Raw genomic sequence first — 20089 nt, 5'->3', positions numbered from 1 at the left:
AAATCCGAGAGCTCTCTGACCCTCCATAGACAGCAAGGGAACTACCACGCTCAAGGGCCAGGAAGGTGGTAAGCACATCGTTAAAATAGTCCACGTGACATCAGTGGTTCAACCTCAATTTTATGAAGCTACGAGAAAACTTTTTGGGCACAAAGAAAACAAAAATAATGAATTTATTCAACAATTTCTTCTCGCCATTCATGAGAGTACCACGACACATGTGTGTGCATTCCTCTGCTTGTAAACAAGGCTCAGAGTATGCGTGTTCTACGTCAGAACGCCGGCTCCAGCGTCAGCAGCACCACATGTATGCGTCATGGTACTCATGTGAACGGCGGCGGAGACTGACCGGAAGAGAAGAAATTGTTGAATAGAGTTGTTATTTTTATTTTCTTTGCACTCAAAAAATATTCTCGTAGCGTCACAAAATTAAGGTTGAACCACTGATGCCACATGGACTATTTTAACGATGTCCTTACTACCTTTCTGGGCCTTGAGGGTGGTAGTTCCCTCACTGTCTACGCAGGGTCAGAAAGCTCTCAGATTTCATCAAAATATCTTATGTAACCCTGGATCCCAAAATCTGGTCGCTGGGATATATTTTTCGCAATAGCCAAAAAAACAAATTATTGATTTTTCTTTTATGGCAAAAATCATTAGGATATTAAGTAAAGATCATGCTCCATGAAGATATTTTGTAATGTTCCTTCCGTAAATATATAAAAACTTAATTTTTGATTACTAATATGCATTGCTTAGAATTCATTTGGACAACTCCCAAGGCGATTTTCTCAGTATTTAGATTGTTTTTTGCACCCTCAGATTCCAGAATTTCAAATAGTTGTATCTCAGCCAAATATTGTCCGATCCTAATAAACCATACATCAATGGAAAGCTTATTTATTCAGCTTTTAGAGGATGTATAAATCTCAAAAATTGACCCTTAAGACTGGCTTTGTGGTCCAGGGTCATATGTGTTCTGAGGATGAACCTTTAATGTCTTACGTGTTTGGAACGACAAGAGGGTGAATAATTATTGACAATTTTCATTTTTGGGTGAACTATCCCTTTAAACACTGCAACAAAGAGGGGGGGATTTAGCTTTTAGGCTCAAAATCATTGGAATTATTAAAACTCAAATGCTAAGATCAAAGCATTTAAAAAATAAGAACTGCCATTTTTGCAGTTGAATTTTGTTTACATGGAGAATGTGCTTTGATGCTGTTGCCATCATTTAGCATTGCATTAGCCACAGATAACGATGATGGTGCTTCAGTAACTTGCAGTTGAGTTGTAGCCATGGCAACTTGGGCTTTGGTCGGCACAGTGATTTGATGGTCAGCTGGATTTGGTTTCCCGCTTCAGGTGCTGGAGGTCTTGGGTAAGTCTTGATTTTCCGCCAGGTTGAGTTTCTGTCTGGATAAACTGCATTAAGGGGATATGCATTGCTAATGTACATCTAATGTACAAGCTCTGGAGCTCCTATTACAAATAAAAATGACTTTAGCATTCTTCCTGCACATATGTTGGATATATCCATTAGGCTTCTATTAGGACACAACTGATCTTTGGCTAAGATGTTTTGAGAAACACAATCCCTGCTTTTACTGAAACTAACACAAAATGCTTAGATGAGACCAGTGAAAGCTTTCAGTGTAACACAAACCCTTTCTGGATAAACAGAAAATCCCGGGAAAACACATTTTAAAAACATTTTAAACTATTTACTTGACGAGTCAATTAAGCTTACTGTATTTCACTGATTAACGTCAGAAGTAAAGTAAAACACCATATTTAAACACATACAAAACATAATATGCAAGGATACATTGAGCTGCTCAATTCTTCCAGCTGAGAGGAGGAAAAAAACAGATGCATTAAAAAAAATCAATATAATTGCTACTGCTTTAAAAAGACCAAGCTATAATTGCGGAGTTGACAGAATCAGTATAGTGAAAGTGATGTGACATACAGCCAAGTGGTGACCCATACTCAGAATTTGTGCTCTGCATTTAACCCATCCAAAGTGCACACACACAGCAGTGAACACACACACACACCGTGAACACACACCCGGAGCAGTGGGCAGCCATTTATAGCAAGGGCACCTCAGTCGTGGTATTGCCGGCCCGGGACTTGAACCCACAACATTAGGGTTAGGAGTCAAGCTCTCTAACCACTAGGCCACGACTTTCCCAAAAAGCAAAAGATTTCAAACAAAGGGTTCTTTTGGAATTCAGCCTGTATGTTAACAAAAACTGAGATGATTTGTGTTGTACAGGCTGGTGTATGGAAAAGCATTTCTGAAGTGCAGTTTGTCATTTTTGAAAAAGGACAGCCTGTAGGATAAATTGTTTATTTCTGTTTTTATTTTTGCTTGTTATAAACACCTATTTTCTATCACCTAGTTTCTCCTGGACACCAATTTTATAATAAATGGGTGAATTTCATAAACATGTCTAGGTCACATTTTAGCAACAAACAAACAATTTTTTTTTTGGGGGGGGGGGGATTAATATAATATTTATTCATATTTATTACGTTTTTTTTGCATCCCAATGTAAATTACTGTAGTACAATCATATCTAAACAAATATTGTACTAATACAAAATTAATATTGTCATAAATACGTTTGAATTTTCTGGAGGAATTTTGCAAAAGTCTTAATAGTCCTAAAATAAGCTTTATGAAATAGTGGAGTAAAACATGACCTTTCTTATGATTCAAGTATATACACTCTATTATACTAAGTGAACCACTCATAACAAAACTCTCACACACAAGTACACTCTCACACACTCCAGTCTGCTGGGTTCTCTACCACATACCACTGAGCTGACAGCTAGAAGGGAAATACTATCAATAGCAACTGTCCAGCCCTTCACAGGCTGATGAAAGAATTCAGTCAGACAGCGACACTTGGATTTGGATGATAATACAAGATTCAACCAGAGGCCTGTATTCAGATACAGGGTACTATTGTGTCCAGTCCTTTAGTATCTGTGTGTGAGAGAGTGCTTGAATAGTGGAGAGAGAACAAGTAGACTGGTGTTCCATATCCATTAGATCCAGATTCCTCTAATGCAGGGGTCGGCAACCACGGCATGCGTGCCGTCAGTATCACGCAGAGGAATAATCACTGACATGTAAGCAATAGAAAAACTGCATACTGACCTACATTTTTAGGTAATAACGTCTCACAGTCACACAGCCTGTGAGGAGCTATAAATACTATTAAAGTGTGAGAATTCACTTGCGCTAGTCTACGGATGCGCACACGAACGCTGCACATACTTGTGCCTTGTCCAAATACCACTTGGGGTCTTTGCACTTGATCACTTGTCTACTTCTATGACGTATTTCCTGTATTTGGCCCAAGTGTTCAAGTGAGGATGAAGACCACAAGTGTGTGTACAACTTTTCATTACCTGATGGGACACACTTATAGAGTTGTAAAAACGCAAGTGATTATGGAGTTTTAATTTTTATTTTCAATACTTTTCCTTTTAAAATAAACTTTTAAATGTCAGTTCACTAGTCCCTATAACAAATGACACAATTTAATTTCTGGTGCTTCTAATTAAGTGATAAAAAGCAGTTGCAAATGATGTACAGAATAAATATAGGCTACTCACTTTTGCACCAATAAAACATGTAGCACTTTGTTTTACTACCAAATTATATGTGATATCTAATTATTATTAATATTTAACTTACATTGGAAAAGATTCCGTGACCTCTCGTGATCTTGGCAAAAAATCTCGCGATTTATTTCCAGAACATAATGCATGATGGGATACACTAAGCCTTGAATACCGTTCCGGAGTGGTATTGGAGATAGTGTGGATTTAGTGTGCGTTAAGGGCACTGCGCTTTGGCGTTTTTAAGAACTTGGACAGTTTTGCGCACTTCCTGTCACGCGCACGCACTCTCAAGTGGCCAAGACCGCGAGTGTGGGTATTTGGATAAGGCACTGGAACTTCAGATCAAAGGCTCTGTGGTCTAACAGCGCTTGCCAATGACAAAATGACTGAGATGGCCAATCAAATCAAAGTAGGCGGGGTTTACTGTTGACAGAAGCAGAGCGCGAGGCGTCAGTTTCATTTAATATTAGTCCACTTTAAACGATACGATTTACGATAGAGATGTTAAATGACCGACAGCTATATCCAGTGATGCAAACTACTCATATTTTTTCTCAAATATGGCCATTTTGAGAGAGAGAGAGAGAGAGAGAGAGAGAGAGAGAGAGAGAGAGAGATGTAAATTGTCTGGGTCTGTGTCTCTCTCTACAAATAATGAAACTGAGTTTAGTTACTTAAAAAGCAGCGTTTTTTCCCCCACTAGTTGCTGAGAAATATAATGTAGTAATTCAGTATTGATTAATAAATGTCGCGTGGCAGCGCTGACAACAAGTTTATGAATGTTACTTTTTGCACAGTGCGATTTCAGATCTCTATATGCCAGTGGTGGTGTGTGTGTGCGCCAATCAATTAAGGCAGCGCATTAATATAGAACAGTGTTTAAACTGAAAGGTTTTAATGCATTGACTTGTCACACACACACACACATACATACAGTGGTGTTCAGTACGGTCACACTGTATTTCTGTAAGAAACTTTTGAAAAGTTTAAAAAACAATTTATGAAAATTGCATGAAAATCAAACAGGCCTATTGTTTTTTTTTGTTTTGTTTTTTATCGTATCATTTAAAAATGTGTATGTACTGTATAAATACAAAATGCATTGAAAAAGAGGGTCGGGGGTCGGTTGGCACAGTGGTTAACCAGAAAAATTAAAAATGGCACATCATGCCGAAAAGGTTGCCGATCCCTGCTCTAATGTGTTTGTGTCTACTGTAATGAACAAATATAAACTGGAGGGAGAATGAATGTCTGTGGTTTAAGGTTCAGTATGAATACATAAGAGATTAGGGCTGCACAATTTGGGACATTTTTTTTTAATTCTGATATTCTGACTAAAATTGCGATTAAGATTTAAAATAAGTTTTTTTTTTTTTTTTAAGTTCCAGGTTTGCTGTGCTTGTTTGTAGGGGTGCACAATTTGCCCAAAAATCCAGTGATTATTTATCAACAAGAGAATTTGAATTGCAGCCTTTGCAATTTGATAATCACACTAAGCCATATAAAAAAATTAAGTTTTATTTAGATTAATTGTGCAACCCAACAAGATATGCATTATAAAAGAAGATTAAACAATATCTTACATTAGAAAGCAAATGTTCTAGATTGCGGTCCGAAGCGTTTTTTCTCTGGTCTTCAGACAGCTCCTCCACATGACTGTCCAGACTGAAATGCAGCCGGGCCAGACGTTCCTGCATCTCCCTCACGTGCTCTAGCTGCTCAAAGGAGCACACCTTACCTGCAAACACACAGTGTTACACACATGGAAAGTGAGACAGTACCTTTCTAGACTTACTATACCAAACAAATCCCAATCAACCCACTGATGAATTAGGTGGTGAAAAGTTTCCACCCTTACACATCCACACATTCACAACTGATTCCCATTCACATCCATTATAAGACTGACAGACTGCAACGGTTTGAGTTAAAAATCTCAGTTTGTGTTCTACTGAAGAAACAAAGTCACCTACATCTTGGATGCCCTGGGGGTAAGCAGATAAACATTAAATTTTAATTTTTGGGTGAACTATCCCTTTAAGACTGCAAAACAATTCTCATGACAGCCAAAACTACTAAGGCTTCTTAATAAAACCCTAGCACGTACATACCGAAAGCCTGTAGTTTTCCAGAATGGAAGTCATTGAGCAGGTTGAGCAGTCCTCCCTCCATCTCTCTCACATCAGAGACGTCGGTGAGGAATGAGTGCTGGAGTGGTGAGGAGGACTGGGACACTCGGCTGGGTCCAGCAGGCTGAGGAGCTCTGGGTTTCTCTCTGTGAGGCCTACAAATGGAACCAGAATCACACAATTTGTGGCACAATTTGGAAATGCCAATTACAAACTCAAACCAAATTAGCATCTATAATCTATAATGACACACAAACCTTGTGTTTTTGGGGGGAACCACAGGAACAGCGAGAGCTTCTTTAGAAGGGCCCATTGCCCCCACCGATCTCTTGAACTTGCCTCGGGGTTTGGGGGAGGGGGGCTGGGGTAAACCCAATGAGAATGTGGCACTTTTGCTCGCTGGGAGAACGGTGAGCTTTCGAGGGTTGATTGGTGGAGGAGGAGGCTGGGGAAGGGACACTTTGGGACTCCTTTTCTTCCTCTTGTCTTCCATGAGGCGCAGTGGCACTTTCTAAGACACACAAACAGGACCTCTAAGCTACTGAGATGTATGAAAAAAACAACATGAGCATGATATATATAATAAGGGCCCCTACAGAGATTAATGCGGGGCTCTAAATGTGAAGCTTTGTCCCATGCTTCAGTTCTGTTGGTATCACTGCACTAAAGTCAGTTTCAGCTTTGTAGTGAACAGATTTCAACTACTTCATCCGGTCAGTGAGAGCCTGTGCTAAACATTCACAAGATTCAGCAATTATTAATATCTGACATTGAGCTGCTAACAGATGGAATGGAAAATTCAATGTTTTGTGCAACTGCATGAAGCCATGTACACAACATTAGGGGTACAATGGTTAATAAATGATACTGGTGAAGGTAAAAAGATATGCCCTCTTATCATCCTATTTTAGAAGGAGCTTGATTCAGACTCCACCAAACTTTATGGATAAAGTAATCCTCTCTGTCATTTTCTGGTTTATTTATTCTCCTGTTCTGTTTCTCACTCTGCGTAAAGAAACACAGTGTTATCAAGCCGTGCTCTAGTGCTGAATATTTTTAGATGTTTCAGATCTCTCTGGGACTCTAGGATGACAATAATATATTTCTACCATCAATTTCTGTCCTTTTTTTTTTAATTGCAATAATTTTTATATATACTTTGTTAGTGCAAGCATACCAATATTCAACATTGTTTCTCAGAAACTGCAACTAACTGGGTCAGGTAACTTCAACTCAGCCATCTTTATCTAAAAGTACTAAGTATTTATAGAAAATCGGACAGTTTAAAGAAAAGCAATGTTTTGTTTATATATATATATATATATATATATAAAATCGTAATGACCCCATATTTTTATCTCATATACTGTAATCTATGTCTTTGAAAAAAATATGAATGGACACACACTACATACATACATACATATATATATATATATATATATATATATATATATATATATATATATATATATACATACATACATACATACATACATATATACATATATATATATATAAAGAGCGCTGCACAATCTGGGTCAATCATGGTGCTTTTAGATGAATATTTAGCCACAAAATCTAAATTTTAATGAATGCACTTTAGTTTACAAAATTAAATACGACCATTGTGACTTCTTGTATTGTTATTTTACGCTAGACTATTCATTTTTTCTTTGCAGTTGTAGAATCTTAGCGTTTGACTTGATTTGTGTATCAGTGTTTTTCATTTGGCGAAGAGGTTTTACATATAATGGCAGGGATTTGCACAGGATGTTGAAAGGCACGATGCGCACATCGACATATGGCTGAACAAAACGATTTACTCACCGGCTCGCGGACAAGGATGAGGCTCTTCGAACTTTTCAACGCAAATTTAAGGCGCCCGTGTTGGTTTTTCCATCCCAGTAACGCAGGATTTATACGTGGTCCGTTTTAACAGCAGAGACCAAGCGCTTGCCGTTTCCAGAGTGAGCTCTCCTGCTTCCCGACCGCGATTCTCCGATTAGTCCTATGGTGAAGCGTAGGTGTTAATATTAATAAGACACGCTTTTGTTATTGGACGGCATTAAAGAAGCGTCACTATTATCTAATTAATATTCAAGAGCCAAGCCTCTGCAATGGGTATGCTTCTGAGCAACGTCAAAATAACAGTATTAATATTCATGAGCTGGACCTTCGCCGTATTAAGAACGTAATCACAATAAAAAGATGCCAGCTTCAGTTTAAAGAGCCTTAAACTAATTATTAGAACCTCATCCACACAGCTGGCTATTTATATAGCGGCATTTAATAAGCCATTATATACCACAAAACGAAATGGCTATGTAAATATCTGTGTTCATTATAGTCAACCGTTGACCGAAATCTGTTTGTCACCATCTAGTGGCTCATGGTACCTAATGATAAGCCTAAGAAATACTAAATTGATGACAAAACCGGTACTTACCACTGATCTACAGGTGTTGGTTATATAATTGGGATATCATCAAAAAGTTGATTTATTTGACTAATTCCATTCAAAAAGTGAAACTTGTATATTATATTCATTCATTACACACAGACTGATATATTTCAAATGTTTATTTCTTTTAATTTTGATGATTATAACTGACAACTAAGGAAAATCCCAAATTCAGTATCTCAGAAAATAAAATATTGTGAAAAGGTTCAATATTGAAGACACCTGGTGCCACACTAAAATCAGCTAATTAACTCAAAACACCTGCAAAGGCCTTTAAATGTTCTCTCAGTCTAGTTCTGTAGGCTACACAATCATGGGGAAAACTGCTGACTTGACAGTTGTCCAAAAGACGACCATTGACACCTTGCACAAGGAGGGCAAGACACAAAAGTTCATTGCAAAAGAGGCTGACTGTTCACAGAGCTCTGTGTCCAAGCACATTAATAGAGAGGTGAAGGGAAGGAAAAGATGTGGTAGAAAAAAAGTGTACAAGCAATAGGGATAACCGCACCCTGGAGAGGATTGTGAAACAAAACCCATTCAAGAATGTGGGGGAGATTCACAAAGAGTGGACTGCAGCTGGAGTCAGTGCTTCAAGAACCACTACGCACAGATGTATGCAAGACATGGGTTTCAGCTGTCGCATTCTTGAACAGACAGACAGCGTCAGAAGTGTCTCAAGACAAAAAGGACTGGACTGCTGCCGAGTGGTCCAAAGTTATGTTCTCTGATGAAAGTAAATTTTGCATTTCCTTTGGAAATCAGGGTCCCAGAGTCTGGAGGAAGAGAGGAGAGGCACACAGTCCACGTTGCTTGAGGTCCAGTGTAAAGTTTCCACAGTCAGTGATGGTTTGTGGTGCCATGTCATCTGCTGGTGTTGGTCCACTGTGTTTTCTGAGGTCCAAGGTCAATGCAGCCATATACCAGGAAGTTTTAGGGCACTTCATGCTTCCTGCTGCTGACCAACTTTATGGAGATGCAGATTTCATTTTCCAACAGGACTTGGCACCTGCACACAGTGCCAAAGCAACCAGTACCTGGTTTAAGGGCCATGGTATCCCTGTTCTTAATTGGCCAGCAAACTCGCCTGACCTTAACCCCAAAGAAAATCTATGGAGTATTGTGAAGAGGAAGATGCGATATGCCAGACCCAAGAATGCAGAAGAGCTGAAGGCCACTATCAGAGCAACCTGGGCTCTCATAACACCTGAGCAGTGCCACTGATCGACTCAATGCCACGCTGTATTGCTGCAGTAATTCAGGCAAAAGGAGCCCCAACTAAGTATTGAGTGCTGTACATGCTCATACTTTTCATGTTCATACTTTTCAGTTGGCCACGATTTCTAAAAATCCTTTCTTTGTATTGGTCTTAAGTAATATTCTAATTTTCTGAGATACTGAATTTGGGATTTTCCTTAGTTGTCAGTTATAATCAAAATTAAAAGAAATAAACATTTGAAATATCAGTTTGTTTGTAATGAATGAATATAATATACAAGTTTCACTTTTTGAATGGAATTAGTGAAATAAATCAACTTTTTGATGATATTCTAAATATATGACCAGCACCTGTATATAATGTGTGTGTATATATATATATATCTATACACTCTGTTATAGAGGAGTTGTACTTACTTGTTTTTAAATGGTATTTGATTCAAAATAAAGAAACATTACATTGAACTATAAAGAAAAAATATTTTGTTTTGAATTCATGAATGTCCTTTAAAAGAAAACTTCAGAGATCCAGACATAGTACAAAAATATGTTTCCTTTTTATTTCATGGCAAGTCAGAACAGACCGAAATGCACTTGTAGAAAAAATAAACAGCCCTCATGCATGTTTTCTGCTTATCTGTGATGACTGACAATAATTTATCCTTGTCTAACTGACTTTCTGATTGGAGGCACTGGCTGAATACGAATACGCTTTCCCCAGAACTATTCTGTCTCTGAGCAGTTTGAAAAAGGCATAATAATTACTGAATAATATTAGAGCTAATGATATTGTCTGATGCCACTTCTCTGAACACATCAGTGAATATAGCTGGTAGAATATCATTGCACCTTCCAGGATTATAAGAATGTTTAATATTCGAAGAGGTTTGTTGAAGAAAAACTGTTAAAAGAAAGGGAAAAAAAGAGGGGAACAGTGGTTATGGCAATATAATTGAATAAGTGAATACAGTATTATTTCTTTGTCATATTTCTAAAAACATTTCCATTCAAGCTTGTTCTGAAAAACAAAGCACTTTCTGTTTCAGAGTTCGTCTACAGCTTATACTTACATAAAAACGATAATGCGAGACATCTGAGGGAACTGCTACGTTATAATGGCCCATGGCCTTATAAACATTTTTACTGTGTTTGACCAAAACTCCTTGTGGCCACATATACTCTTCAGTCCATCTGTAGGAAACAGAAAAATAAAGATATTACAAAAATGTTCTACAAAAAACACTCTAAAAACAAAGCATTTTGACACAGTTTAAGAAGAACATTACATGCAAAAACAAATAAATAAATAATAAATAAAAAATTCAATGAGGTAATATTATTTAGCAAAAACAATATGTGCAAAATAATCTGTTCTAGTGACTGTGAACAAGAACTGATATTAGGCTCTTTTGGAAATGCATCTGGAATCATTCAGCACCTGCTATACTTGCATTTTAGCACAGAATATCAACCAAAACCCAACACAGACACACACAAAAAAACCTAACATAAACTATATTTATGCCATTTCTATGTCCCCAGGTCAGACGTACATGTGTTGGAGGACGTTTGAGCAGAGGGAAGGGTCCACCTTCTGCCAGCAGCCCAGATGAGCAGCAGCTTTGTGGAGCAGGTCACAGTAGCGGGGAGGTAACAGGTGCCGCATCAGAATGATAGAAGTACTGACGGACACCAGGATGAACAGCTCACAGGACCAACGCTTATCTACATATTGTGTGCTCTATATACATAAAGAAATATTAAGAAAGAGTCATATGCATGAATGTAAAGCAATTCTTCAGGTCTAAGACAAAATATTTCGATCTATGTCAAAATGTGCTGTGCCATGTATCACACAACAGTTGCACACAAATCTTAAAAAAACTATCTTTTATTAGACAGGACTCATTTGATAAAAGTGACAGCAAAGCAATTTATAACATTACAAAAGATATCTTTTTCAAATAAATACTGTTCTTTTGAACTTTCTATTCAACAAAAAGCCCTGAAAAAATGCATTATGGTTTCCATAAAATATGAAACAGCACAACTGTTAATATTGATTGATATTACAACATTGATAAAAATAAGAAATGTTTATTGAGCACCAAATCAGCATGTAAGAATGATTTCTGAAGGATCATGTGACACTGAAATCTGGAGTAATGATGCTGAAAATTAATTTGTTCATTGCCATGACAGGCAAATATTACATTTTAAAATGTATTAAAACAAAACAGTTATTTTAAAATTATAATAATATTTCACAAAATTACTATTTGCACTATACATTTGATCAAATAAATGCAGCCTTGGTTAGGATTAGAGACTTCTTCAAAGACATTTAAAAAATCTTACTGAATCCAAATATTTGAACAGTAGTGTTATTACAAGCAATAAGCATTCTACGAAAATATAATTGCCATATAACTGATGATTTACTGTTTTGTAGCAGCTTGCATGGAATAATATGGTGTCAAAGAACATGTTGGCATGTTATCTTTAATACAACAAAGAACAAACTATTACACTAACTACATCCAGAGGAATTTCAACAAAACCCATGACGCTAAAACCAAAGTTTTGCATTGAGGGCAGATAGAAACCCATAAAAATAATATCTGGAAAAATCATTTGCATGTGTTGGTTTAAACACCAAGAATGATTTTTGCCTACAGCCAATCTGATCTGAATTTACTGACTCATTACACATGAATCACCAGTTCTTCATCAACCAAACCTGGGGGGTATTCCAGAAAGCTAGTTGTGTGATATACACAAAGTATGTTTAATTGCAAGTAAGCAGATAAACTCTGCTTTCTGTTGCAAAAACAGAGGTAACTCTCAGGGTTACCATAAGGGACTGCCAGAGAAAGGCTGTTGCAATAAACAATCACTGGTAAATAAAACACCTTTATGTCGATATTTTTCATATAAATATTAGTATCAATACTCGCATCAGTATCAATATATCGATACTTCAGGATCGATATGCCCATACCTAGTGAACATACTCTGAGCTGAATGAACTTATCTCAGACGAGTTTTTGGAACCAGCATACTTCGAGTCAGAAAGGTTTGGGTTAATCAACCGAGAGTTTAGGGTATATGTGAAGGTTATTTAACCTTGCTTTCTGGAATATCCCCCTGCTCTCTCAGTCCACACACTATATGTGTGTTTTTGCACAAAAGACCACCTGTCGATGCACTCACCTTGACGAACCAAACAGGTACGAATGCCACGTAGTAGGCACTGAGCATAGAGCTAACCAACACCTCCTTCATCCTCCAGTTGAAGTCCATCTTCAGGTACTCCACTTCTTTGCGGATGAGGTCAGGAGAGAGACAGCAGGCGTGGGTGGGCATGGGTTGAGCACTGTACAGCTGACTCGTGTGCTGTTTCCATGTTTCCTTCAGGACGGACAGATAGTCCAGTCCCCCACGGCCCAAAGCAGCATTGCTCACCTCTTTAGAACTCATGCTGCCTAATGGGGACATGGATCCAGCCCCCCGGAAGTCACAGCTGAGTCGGAAGAAAGGGATGTACATTCCAAACCTGAGAGGGAAAGGTAGATGAGCATGTTGAAACATTCTAATTCATTTAAATTAATTGCAAATATTATAAAATAGATAACTATGACTGTAAATTCTGACAGGATGACTCGAATCCACTTTAAAATAATGGCACACTTATGACCGTGCAATCTGTATTAATGTGCCAAATTGCTATGATGCTTAGTAAACAACCTACATTGAAAATCTATCTATCTATCTATCTATCTATCTATCTATCTATCTATCTATCTATCTATCTATCTATCTATCTATCTATCTATCTATCTATCTATCTATCTATCTATCTATCTATCTATCTATCTATCTATCTATCTATCTATCTATCTATCTATCTATCTATCTATCTATTGTAGTGCTGTAAAGTATTGTAAAGCACCTGAGCTAAAAATAACATAATATATATCACAAAAGCACAATAATTCCATATTATAAGTAACTAGTCAACCATCATGACCCATCATATATGCATTATGAAAGCAGTAAAGGTGCAGATTATTACTGTAGATTATTACTCACGGATAGCAGAGGAAGAGCAGGCTGAGTACGGAATATGTCTTGCAGAGATAAATAAGGGAACGACACAGACTCCATCCTGCAAGAGTCAGGACAGCAAAACGAGCCGTCACAAGGAAGACAGAGTGAGGGAAGGACAACTTCCCACTTTGTGATGCCTTTGAAGCAAAGAAAGAATGGGAAAAGAATTATGCACAACATTTTTCAAAGCTATTAAAATGACATAAAGAGCCAGGAGATAAGGCACATTACCTCTTTTACAATGGCAGCAATTAGCCTGCGAGCCAGCACTATGATGGTGAACACCAACATATTATAATCAATGAGGTGGAAGTTCTGCAGAGACAAAAGAAATTCATTTTGTGAAAAAAAAAAAAGATTGGATGCTTCTGTGGAGTTTAATTTAAGACTTATGACGTGACTCACCAGAGAGGTGTGTGAAGGTGGGTGCGAGGGGGGGTACCACCACACGGTTTTGTAGATGTTGACGTAATGTACAAACAGAGCTGTAAGATGGCACACAAACAGGTGGAGCTCAAACAGGACGTTCTGGTCCACAGAGAGTTCCGGAATCTTACAGTGCTTCAGTGGCACCACTGTCTGAGTGGCCAACGGAGGGCTGGACATTCCCGTCCCGGATCCATTCCTGATGACCACACAGTTTTGAAAACAGCATGTTATTTTAAACATTGGAAGAGGATGTTTTCATAGCAATAAAACATTAGTGTGTTATGTGTAACATTATGCTCAAATGTGCCCCCACCTGGTTCGTGACCTCACACCTGTCACGGGTGAGCTTGTGGAGTGGTTACCGTTGCCAACGGAACCTGTCTCACTGCTCAGCGGAGAACGACAATATGTCGTTCTATTCGCTCCTCTTCTTCCTCCGGCCATTCCAGATCCACTCTTGCCCCTTCTCTCAATTTTTGCACTTCTAGTTGGTTACGCTATAGATACCTGCCGGAAAACAGATAACAAGTTCCAAACACACTAAAAGACTGTGTCGTGAAAAAAAAGAGGTCATATGTATACCAAATCACAGTTTATGGAGAATTTGTGTTAAATACACTACGCTAAAATTTTATGTTTTTGATAAAGACAGTACTTTTGTAAAATATTCTTACAATTTAAAATGCTTTCTATTCTATTTCCTATTTTAAAATGTAATGTATTCCTGTGATGATAAAGCTAAATTGTCATCAGCCATTACTCCAGTCTTAAGTGTCACATTATCCTTTACAAATTATTCTAATTTGCTGATTTTGATGACAAGCTATTAATTATATAACTATTAAATATTTAATATACGTGTGTGTTGTCCCTCTCATCCCCTGGCTAATGAGTTTCTTCAAATTATTGACTCTTTTAATCTTATTTTACCTGTCACAGAGACTACGCATAAACAAGGACATAATCTTGATTTGGTTATTTTTCTGTCAGTAATACAGTGATTGATGATTTTGCTTATCATATCATAAGCCACTAATATTTAACACTGTGCTTAATACTTTAAGGGTGCATCTCTAGTCTTGCACTGAATATGCTCTGCAAATTCTGCTACATATGAACAGTTTGAAGATGCTTTTTTTAGAGATGCTTCCCCTTTTGTGTCTTCTGTCAGGCAGAGCTGTCTGTTGAAGAGCAACTTTCTTGTTTTAATACTCTGTGTGGCAATGTTTTGGACTCTGTGGCTCCATTTAAAATTAAGAAACCTATATTACAGTTGCAACCTTGGCTTAACAAAGATACTTGCACCGCTAGACAGGAATGGAGAAAAGCTGAAAGAAAGTGGAAGGATAGGCTCCAAGTTTCCTCTGAAATCATTAGAGATTGTATGACGAGTTACCAGCACTCAATTAAGGCTGCGCGGGAAAAATATTTTTCTAACTTGATAGCAAAGCATGCACATAGTCCAAAGACTCTTTTCAATACAGTACAATACATGTTTTAAATCCTATCATATGCTTTTATATCCTGAGGCTTCACCTACAATCTGTGATAACCTTTTGAAGCTTTTCTCATACTCCTTGGATGTAGTTCCTCCTTGTCTTTTTATGGAAGTGCTGGGTGTCATTGAACCTTTTGTTTTAACAATAATAAATAGTAGCCTGTCTCAAGGCACTGTTCCACTATTTCTGCAACATGCAGTAGTGAATCCACTTTGAAAAAAGGTCTGTTCAGAATTCAGATCCTTATGTTTTAGATAATTACCGGCCCATCTCAAAATGACAATTTTTATCGAAAGTGATGGAAAAGGCTGTCTACCATCAATTTACTGTATTTTTAAGTAAGAATAATTTGTTAGACAAGTTTCAGTAGGGTTTTAGACAACATCACAGTACAGAGTCAGCTTTGCTGAAGGTGCTGAACGATCTTTTGTTAGCTGTGGACTCAGGAAATTCTGCAGTTCTAGTACTCTTGGACCTCAGTGCTGCTTTTGACATAGTTGACCATGCCATTTTACTTGAAAGCTTGAGCAATTGTGTAGGAATTCAAGGTACTGCATTGAAATGGTTTAAATCTTATCTTTGTGATAGAACATTTGCGGTGGAGGTTGGGAATTTTTCTTCCTCTTCTGTACCATTAACTTGCGGTGTGCCTCAGGAATCAATTTTGGGCCCTCTTTTTTCTTCACTTTATTTGCTCCCTTTAGGCAGGATTTTTCAAAAGTATAACATTCATTACCATTTTAATGCTGATGACACACAGGTGTACCTCCCTTTGAATCATGGGGATTATTATGTTATACATTCTCTATTAAATTGTCTAGCAGAGGTAAGATTCTGGTTGGCAGCCAACTTTCCAACATTAAATGATTCAAAAACTGAAATTGTAGTTTTCGGACCTCCAGCATCTATTTTACAGATAAATGACAATTTGGGTCCTTTATCTTTGAATTCTCATACTCATTTTAAAAAATTGGGTGTGAGCTTTGATAATGGTCTTAAATTTGACAAACAAATTAACTCAGTAGTGAGGAACAGCATCTCAGATCCACTGCAAAATTGAAAGCGTTTTTATCACCAAGGCACTTGGAGACTGTGATCCATGCTTTTATTTATTCCAGGCTGGACCACTGTAACTCCCTGTATCTTGGTGTGGCTAAGTCCTCTCTTTCTCAACTTCAATTGGTACAAAATGCTGCAGCCAGGCTTCTTATTGGAGCTAGAAAGAGGGAACACATCTCGCCTGTTCTTGCTTCTCTTCATTGGCTGCCAGTTGAATACCGTATTAAATTTAAGGTTTTATTGTATGTGTATATGGGGCTAAATGGCCTGGTTCCACAATACATATCAGATCTTATTGTCCAACGGAAATGTTCTAGCCCCTTAAGGTCCTCAAACAGTTTGTTGCTATCTGTCTCATGGGCACATCTGAAGTTAAAAGGAGATTGTGCTTTCTCTGTTGCGGCTCCACGACTGTGGAACAATCTGCCGGTACACATTAGTCTTTCATCCGATGTTGAGTGTTTTAAATCTTCGCTGAAAACGTATCTTTTCTCTCTGGCTTTTGGATCAATGTAATTTTATTAAATCAGGCATTTATCTTGCTAGTTTATCTATTTTATTGTATTTTCTTTTAGTGTGTATTTGATCATTTTACGTTTTTAGATAGTACAGCACTTTGGTCAGCAGCTGTTGTCTTATGTGCTTTAGAAATAAAAATGCTTTGCCTTGATTTGCTACTCCATGAAACATGTCTTATTTTTATCAATGTTGGAAACAGTTGTGCTACTTAATAGTCTTGTGGAAACTGATTTTTTTCTTTTTTTTAGAGGTTTCAAAAGAAAAGTGTTTATTTGAAATATAAATCTTTTGTAGCACTGTCTTTACTATTATGTTTGATTAATGCATCCCTCATGCTTATTACATATACATTATTCTACATCTTTGTTTACTGTTAATCATCACAGGTTGTTCAGAAGCTCAGAATGTTTGGAATAGCTGTTACCATACTTATCTTGCTATTTCTGCAGTATACAGGATGAATGCCGCCTGTGCACACTATGCAAATCATCTTAGTGGATGGAATATGTGGACAACCAACTACATTTGACCAATTAAAAATGCAAAAAGCATTTTTACTTGGACGTGATGTATTAAACACATATCTAATGAGATTATATGATAATAGGTTTCTTAGTAATTCTGTCCAAAGCACTGGGTACTGATTAAATTCATATACCACAATATTATTTTAAGACACTGTCAAGACACCATACTATGTTATTACAAGTAAAATCACATTTCGTTTATTGTCATTTAGCAATATGGTGACACAAAATGTAGCTTTACCAGTTCTGCAGGACAAATTATAGCCAGAGAGGAAAAAATGTTGCAGATTCTTTTGGTGTAGACCCAATATCACAATATCACATTTGTGATGTCTGGACAGGTTTTAAAGAAAATTTGTTTGTTTTTAGATCCTTGCCAGTTTTAACATGATATTAATGTAAGTTACCAGTAACACTGGTCTTGCACTGAATGAAATGACATTGTATGTTTGTAAACTCTTCCTCAAATGCCTCATATTGTAACTTTAGGCCACTTTCACTTGTGCCTTGGGCCTACAGTTGGTAACTTTCTTTTTAGATGCATTGAAAAGCCTTTTATGGCAGCAATTGTCAAACCAGTGAGAATAACTTACTGTCACATGCTGTGAAGGCTCAGATAGCTTTTACTATGCATGAAGTTTATATTTAACATGAAGATGCCTAAAATGTCTTTTTACACTTACTGAATCAAACCGGTTTGCATTGCATTGAATCTGACTACATTATGTTTTGTCATGATGGGGCTCATTGCATCAGTAGATTTATCCCCATGCATCACCACTGGGCTCATGCACAGGACATTTGACAAAGAAGACTCGCATGCATGCAGCACTACTGGCTTGCCAATTCACGTGCCACAAACGGGTCTCACTATAGCAAGCCAAAATAATGCATTTGTGTTATGGTTCGTTTTTAAAGAATTTTATCCTGCTTAAAACGAGGAATAATCTTTCCTGTTCGCTCTGTTGTTTTGCAGCCCTGCCTTTATTGATAGACAACTTTTGCGGAAGCGTTGCTGTTAAACATGTAACGTTAGGCTGAAAAATTTTGTTTTTTGATTCTGAAATCAAATTGCCATAAAATGCAACAAAAATTTATCAGGTCTGGTTGAATCTTAACGCCCATAGCAATACATGCATCCTCGAATATAAGTCTGCGGCCTAGCACATAATCTAATTTCAAGAAATAGCAAAAAAATCTCTTACCACTTTAAACGGCGGAGTTTAGTCCGGATAAGGCGACTGTGAGATTTAGGTTGAAACTCACTCAATACTTAAGTACAGAATGAATTACTTGGAATCGTAAAGGGTTTGTTTAATTTCTGACAGTAAACGCGGAGGGCTCATTCTGTTGATGTTGTACCGCAGACGCACGCACGCGCAGAGGGGAGGAGGCAAGCGTGCGTGCTTACGTCTCCTCTGTGTGTGTGTGTGTGTGTGTGTGTGTGTGTGTGTGTGTGTGTGTGTGTGTGTGTGTGTGTGTGTGTGTGTGTGTGATCAAAGCAAACATCATGTGGTTGCGCCTCAGGCACATACATTACACAGAACCGGTTTGGAGAGGTTAATGCATTCAGCGTATAACGCACATTCATTGAACATATTTTATTGCATAAAAAGAGTCAAGCCATAACAGCAGGCTAACATTTTTATTCAGTTTAGCTATTCCACACAATGTTTATTATTAATACATTGTATACTATTAATACTGTCATTCATTTATTCAGTCAGTAATCTGTCCTCATTTATATGCAAAACAATAAACAAATCTCCCTCCACAAAAGATACTCACGTGCCAGTTTCTTGTATTTAAATATATTTTAAATATTCTTATAATACTTGGAGCTAAATTCCATACACATACACCATTGTTTGGGGTCAGTAAGATTTATATATACATAAAATAAATTAATATCTTTATTCAGCAAGGACATATTTAATTGATCAAAACTGATGGTAAAGTCACTTTTTTATATCATCCCACAACATTTAAAAAAACAACGTTTCAAATAAATGCAGTTATTTTTAAACATTTCGATTAATAAAAAATCCTGAAAAAATTTTTTCAACTTAAATAATTATAAGAAACAATTCTTGAGCACCAAATCAGCCTATTAGAATTAATTTCTGAAGGATCATGACTGGAGCAATGGCTGTTGAAAATTCAGCTTTGCCATTACATACATAAATAAATTACATTTTAAAAGAGAAAACAGTTACAATCACTATTTTTATTGTATTGTTGATCAGATAAATTCAGCCTTGGTGAGCATAAGAGACTTTAAAGCTATCAGTACTTTACGTATTTGGAAATTTTCCCTAAATATTCATGAACAAAATATATCAATCCCCATAAATAATGCATCCCTGTGGAGTTTTTTTCCCTTTCTCTTTGTTGTTATTTATAATGCTGCTGTTCATTTTTCATTTATATATAAATGAATGCCTACCTATTAAAATAAATCTCTCTTCACCTGTACACTGTCTGTGCAAA

The 20089-nt window shown here is 37.1% G+C and overlaps 2 protein-coding genes across 4 annotated transcripts; both read right to left on the bottom strand.

The window, feature by feature from the left end:
• Positions 1-850: 850 nt before the first annotated feature.
• LOC109046115 (coiled-coil domain-containing protein 28B-like) lies at positions 851-8173 on the bottom strand. 3 transcript variants are annotated; one of them, XM_042769249.1, is made up of 6 exons: positions 7605-8173; positions 6032-6315; positions 5757-5929; positions 5229-5383; positions 1829-1851; positions 851-1416 (listed from the first exon to the last, which is right to left on the bottom strand). In XM_042769249.1, exons 2-6 carry the CDS (start codon positions 6265-6267, stop codon positions 1362-1364), a joined length of 642 nt encoding a protein of 213 aa, XP_042625183.1. In that variant the 5' UTR covers positions 6268-6315; positions 7605-8173; the 3' UTR covers positions 851-1361. The 3 variants fall into 3 exon arrangements, with proteins under 3 accessions (XP_042625183.1, XP_042625184.1, XP_042625182.1); XM_042769250.1 differs by having other exon boundaries at positions 6032-6312; XM_042769248.1 differs by having other exon boundaries at positions 6032-6285; positions 7605-8171.
• A 1818-nt stretch (positions 8174-9991) lies between these two features.
• Positions 9992-18996, bottom strand: tmem39b (transmembrane protein 39B). The gene is made up of 9 exons (XM_042769224.1): positions 18805-18996; positions 14309-14502; positions 13972-14191; positions 13798-13881; positions 13549-13703; positions 12670-13012; positions 11010-11197; positions 10527-10647; positions 9992-10357 (listed from the first exon to the last, which is right to left on the bottom strand). Exons 2-9 carry the CDS (start codon positions 14437-14439, stop codon positions 10124-10126), a joined length of 1476 nt encoding a protein of 491 aa, XP_042625158.1. The 5' UTR covers positions 14440-14502; positions 18805-18996; the 3' UTR covers positions 9992-10123.
• Between the last annotated feature and the right edge of the window lie 1093 nt (positions 18997-20089).

Source organism: Cyprinus carpio, chromosome A13 (assembly GCF_018340385.1).
Source record: "Cyprinus carpio isolate SPL01 chromosome A13, ASM1834038v1, whole genome shotgun sequence".
NCBI lineage: Eukaryota > Metazoa > Chordata > Actinopteri > Cypriniformes > Cyprinidae > Cyprinus > Cyprinus carpio.
The sequence above is the reverse complement of the archived record's forward strand: the minus strand, read 5'-3'. Positions and strand labels throughout refer to the sequence as shown.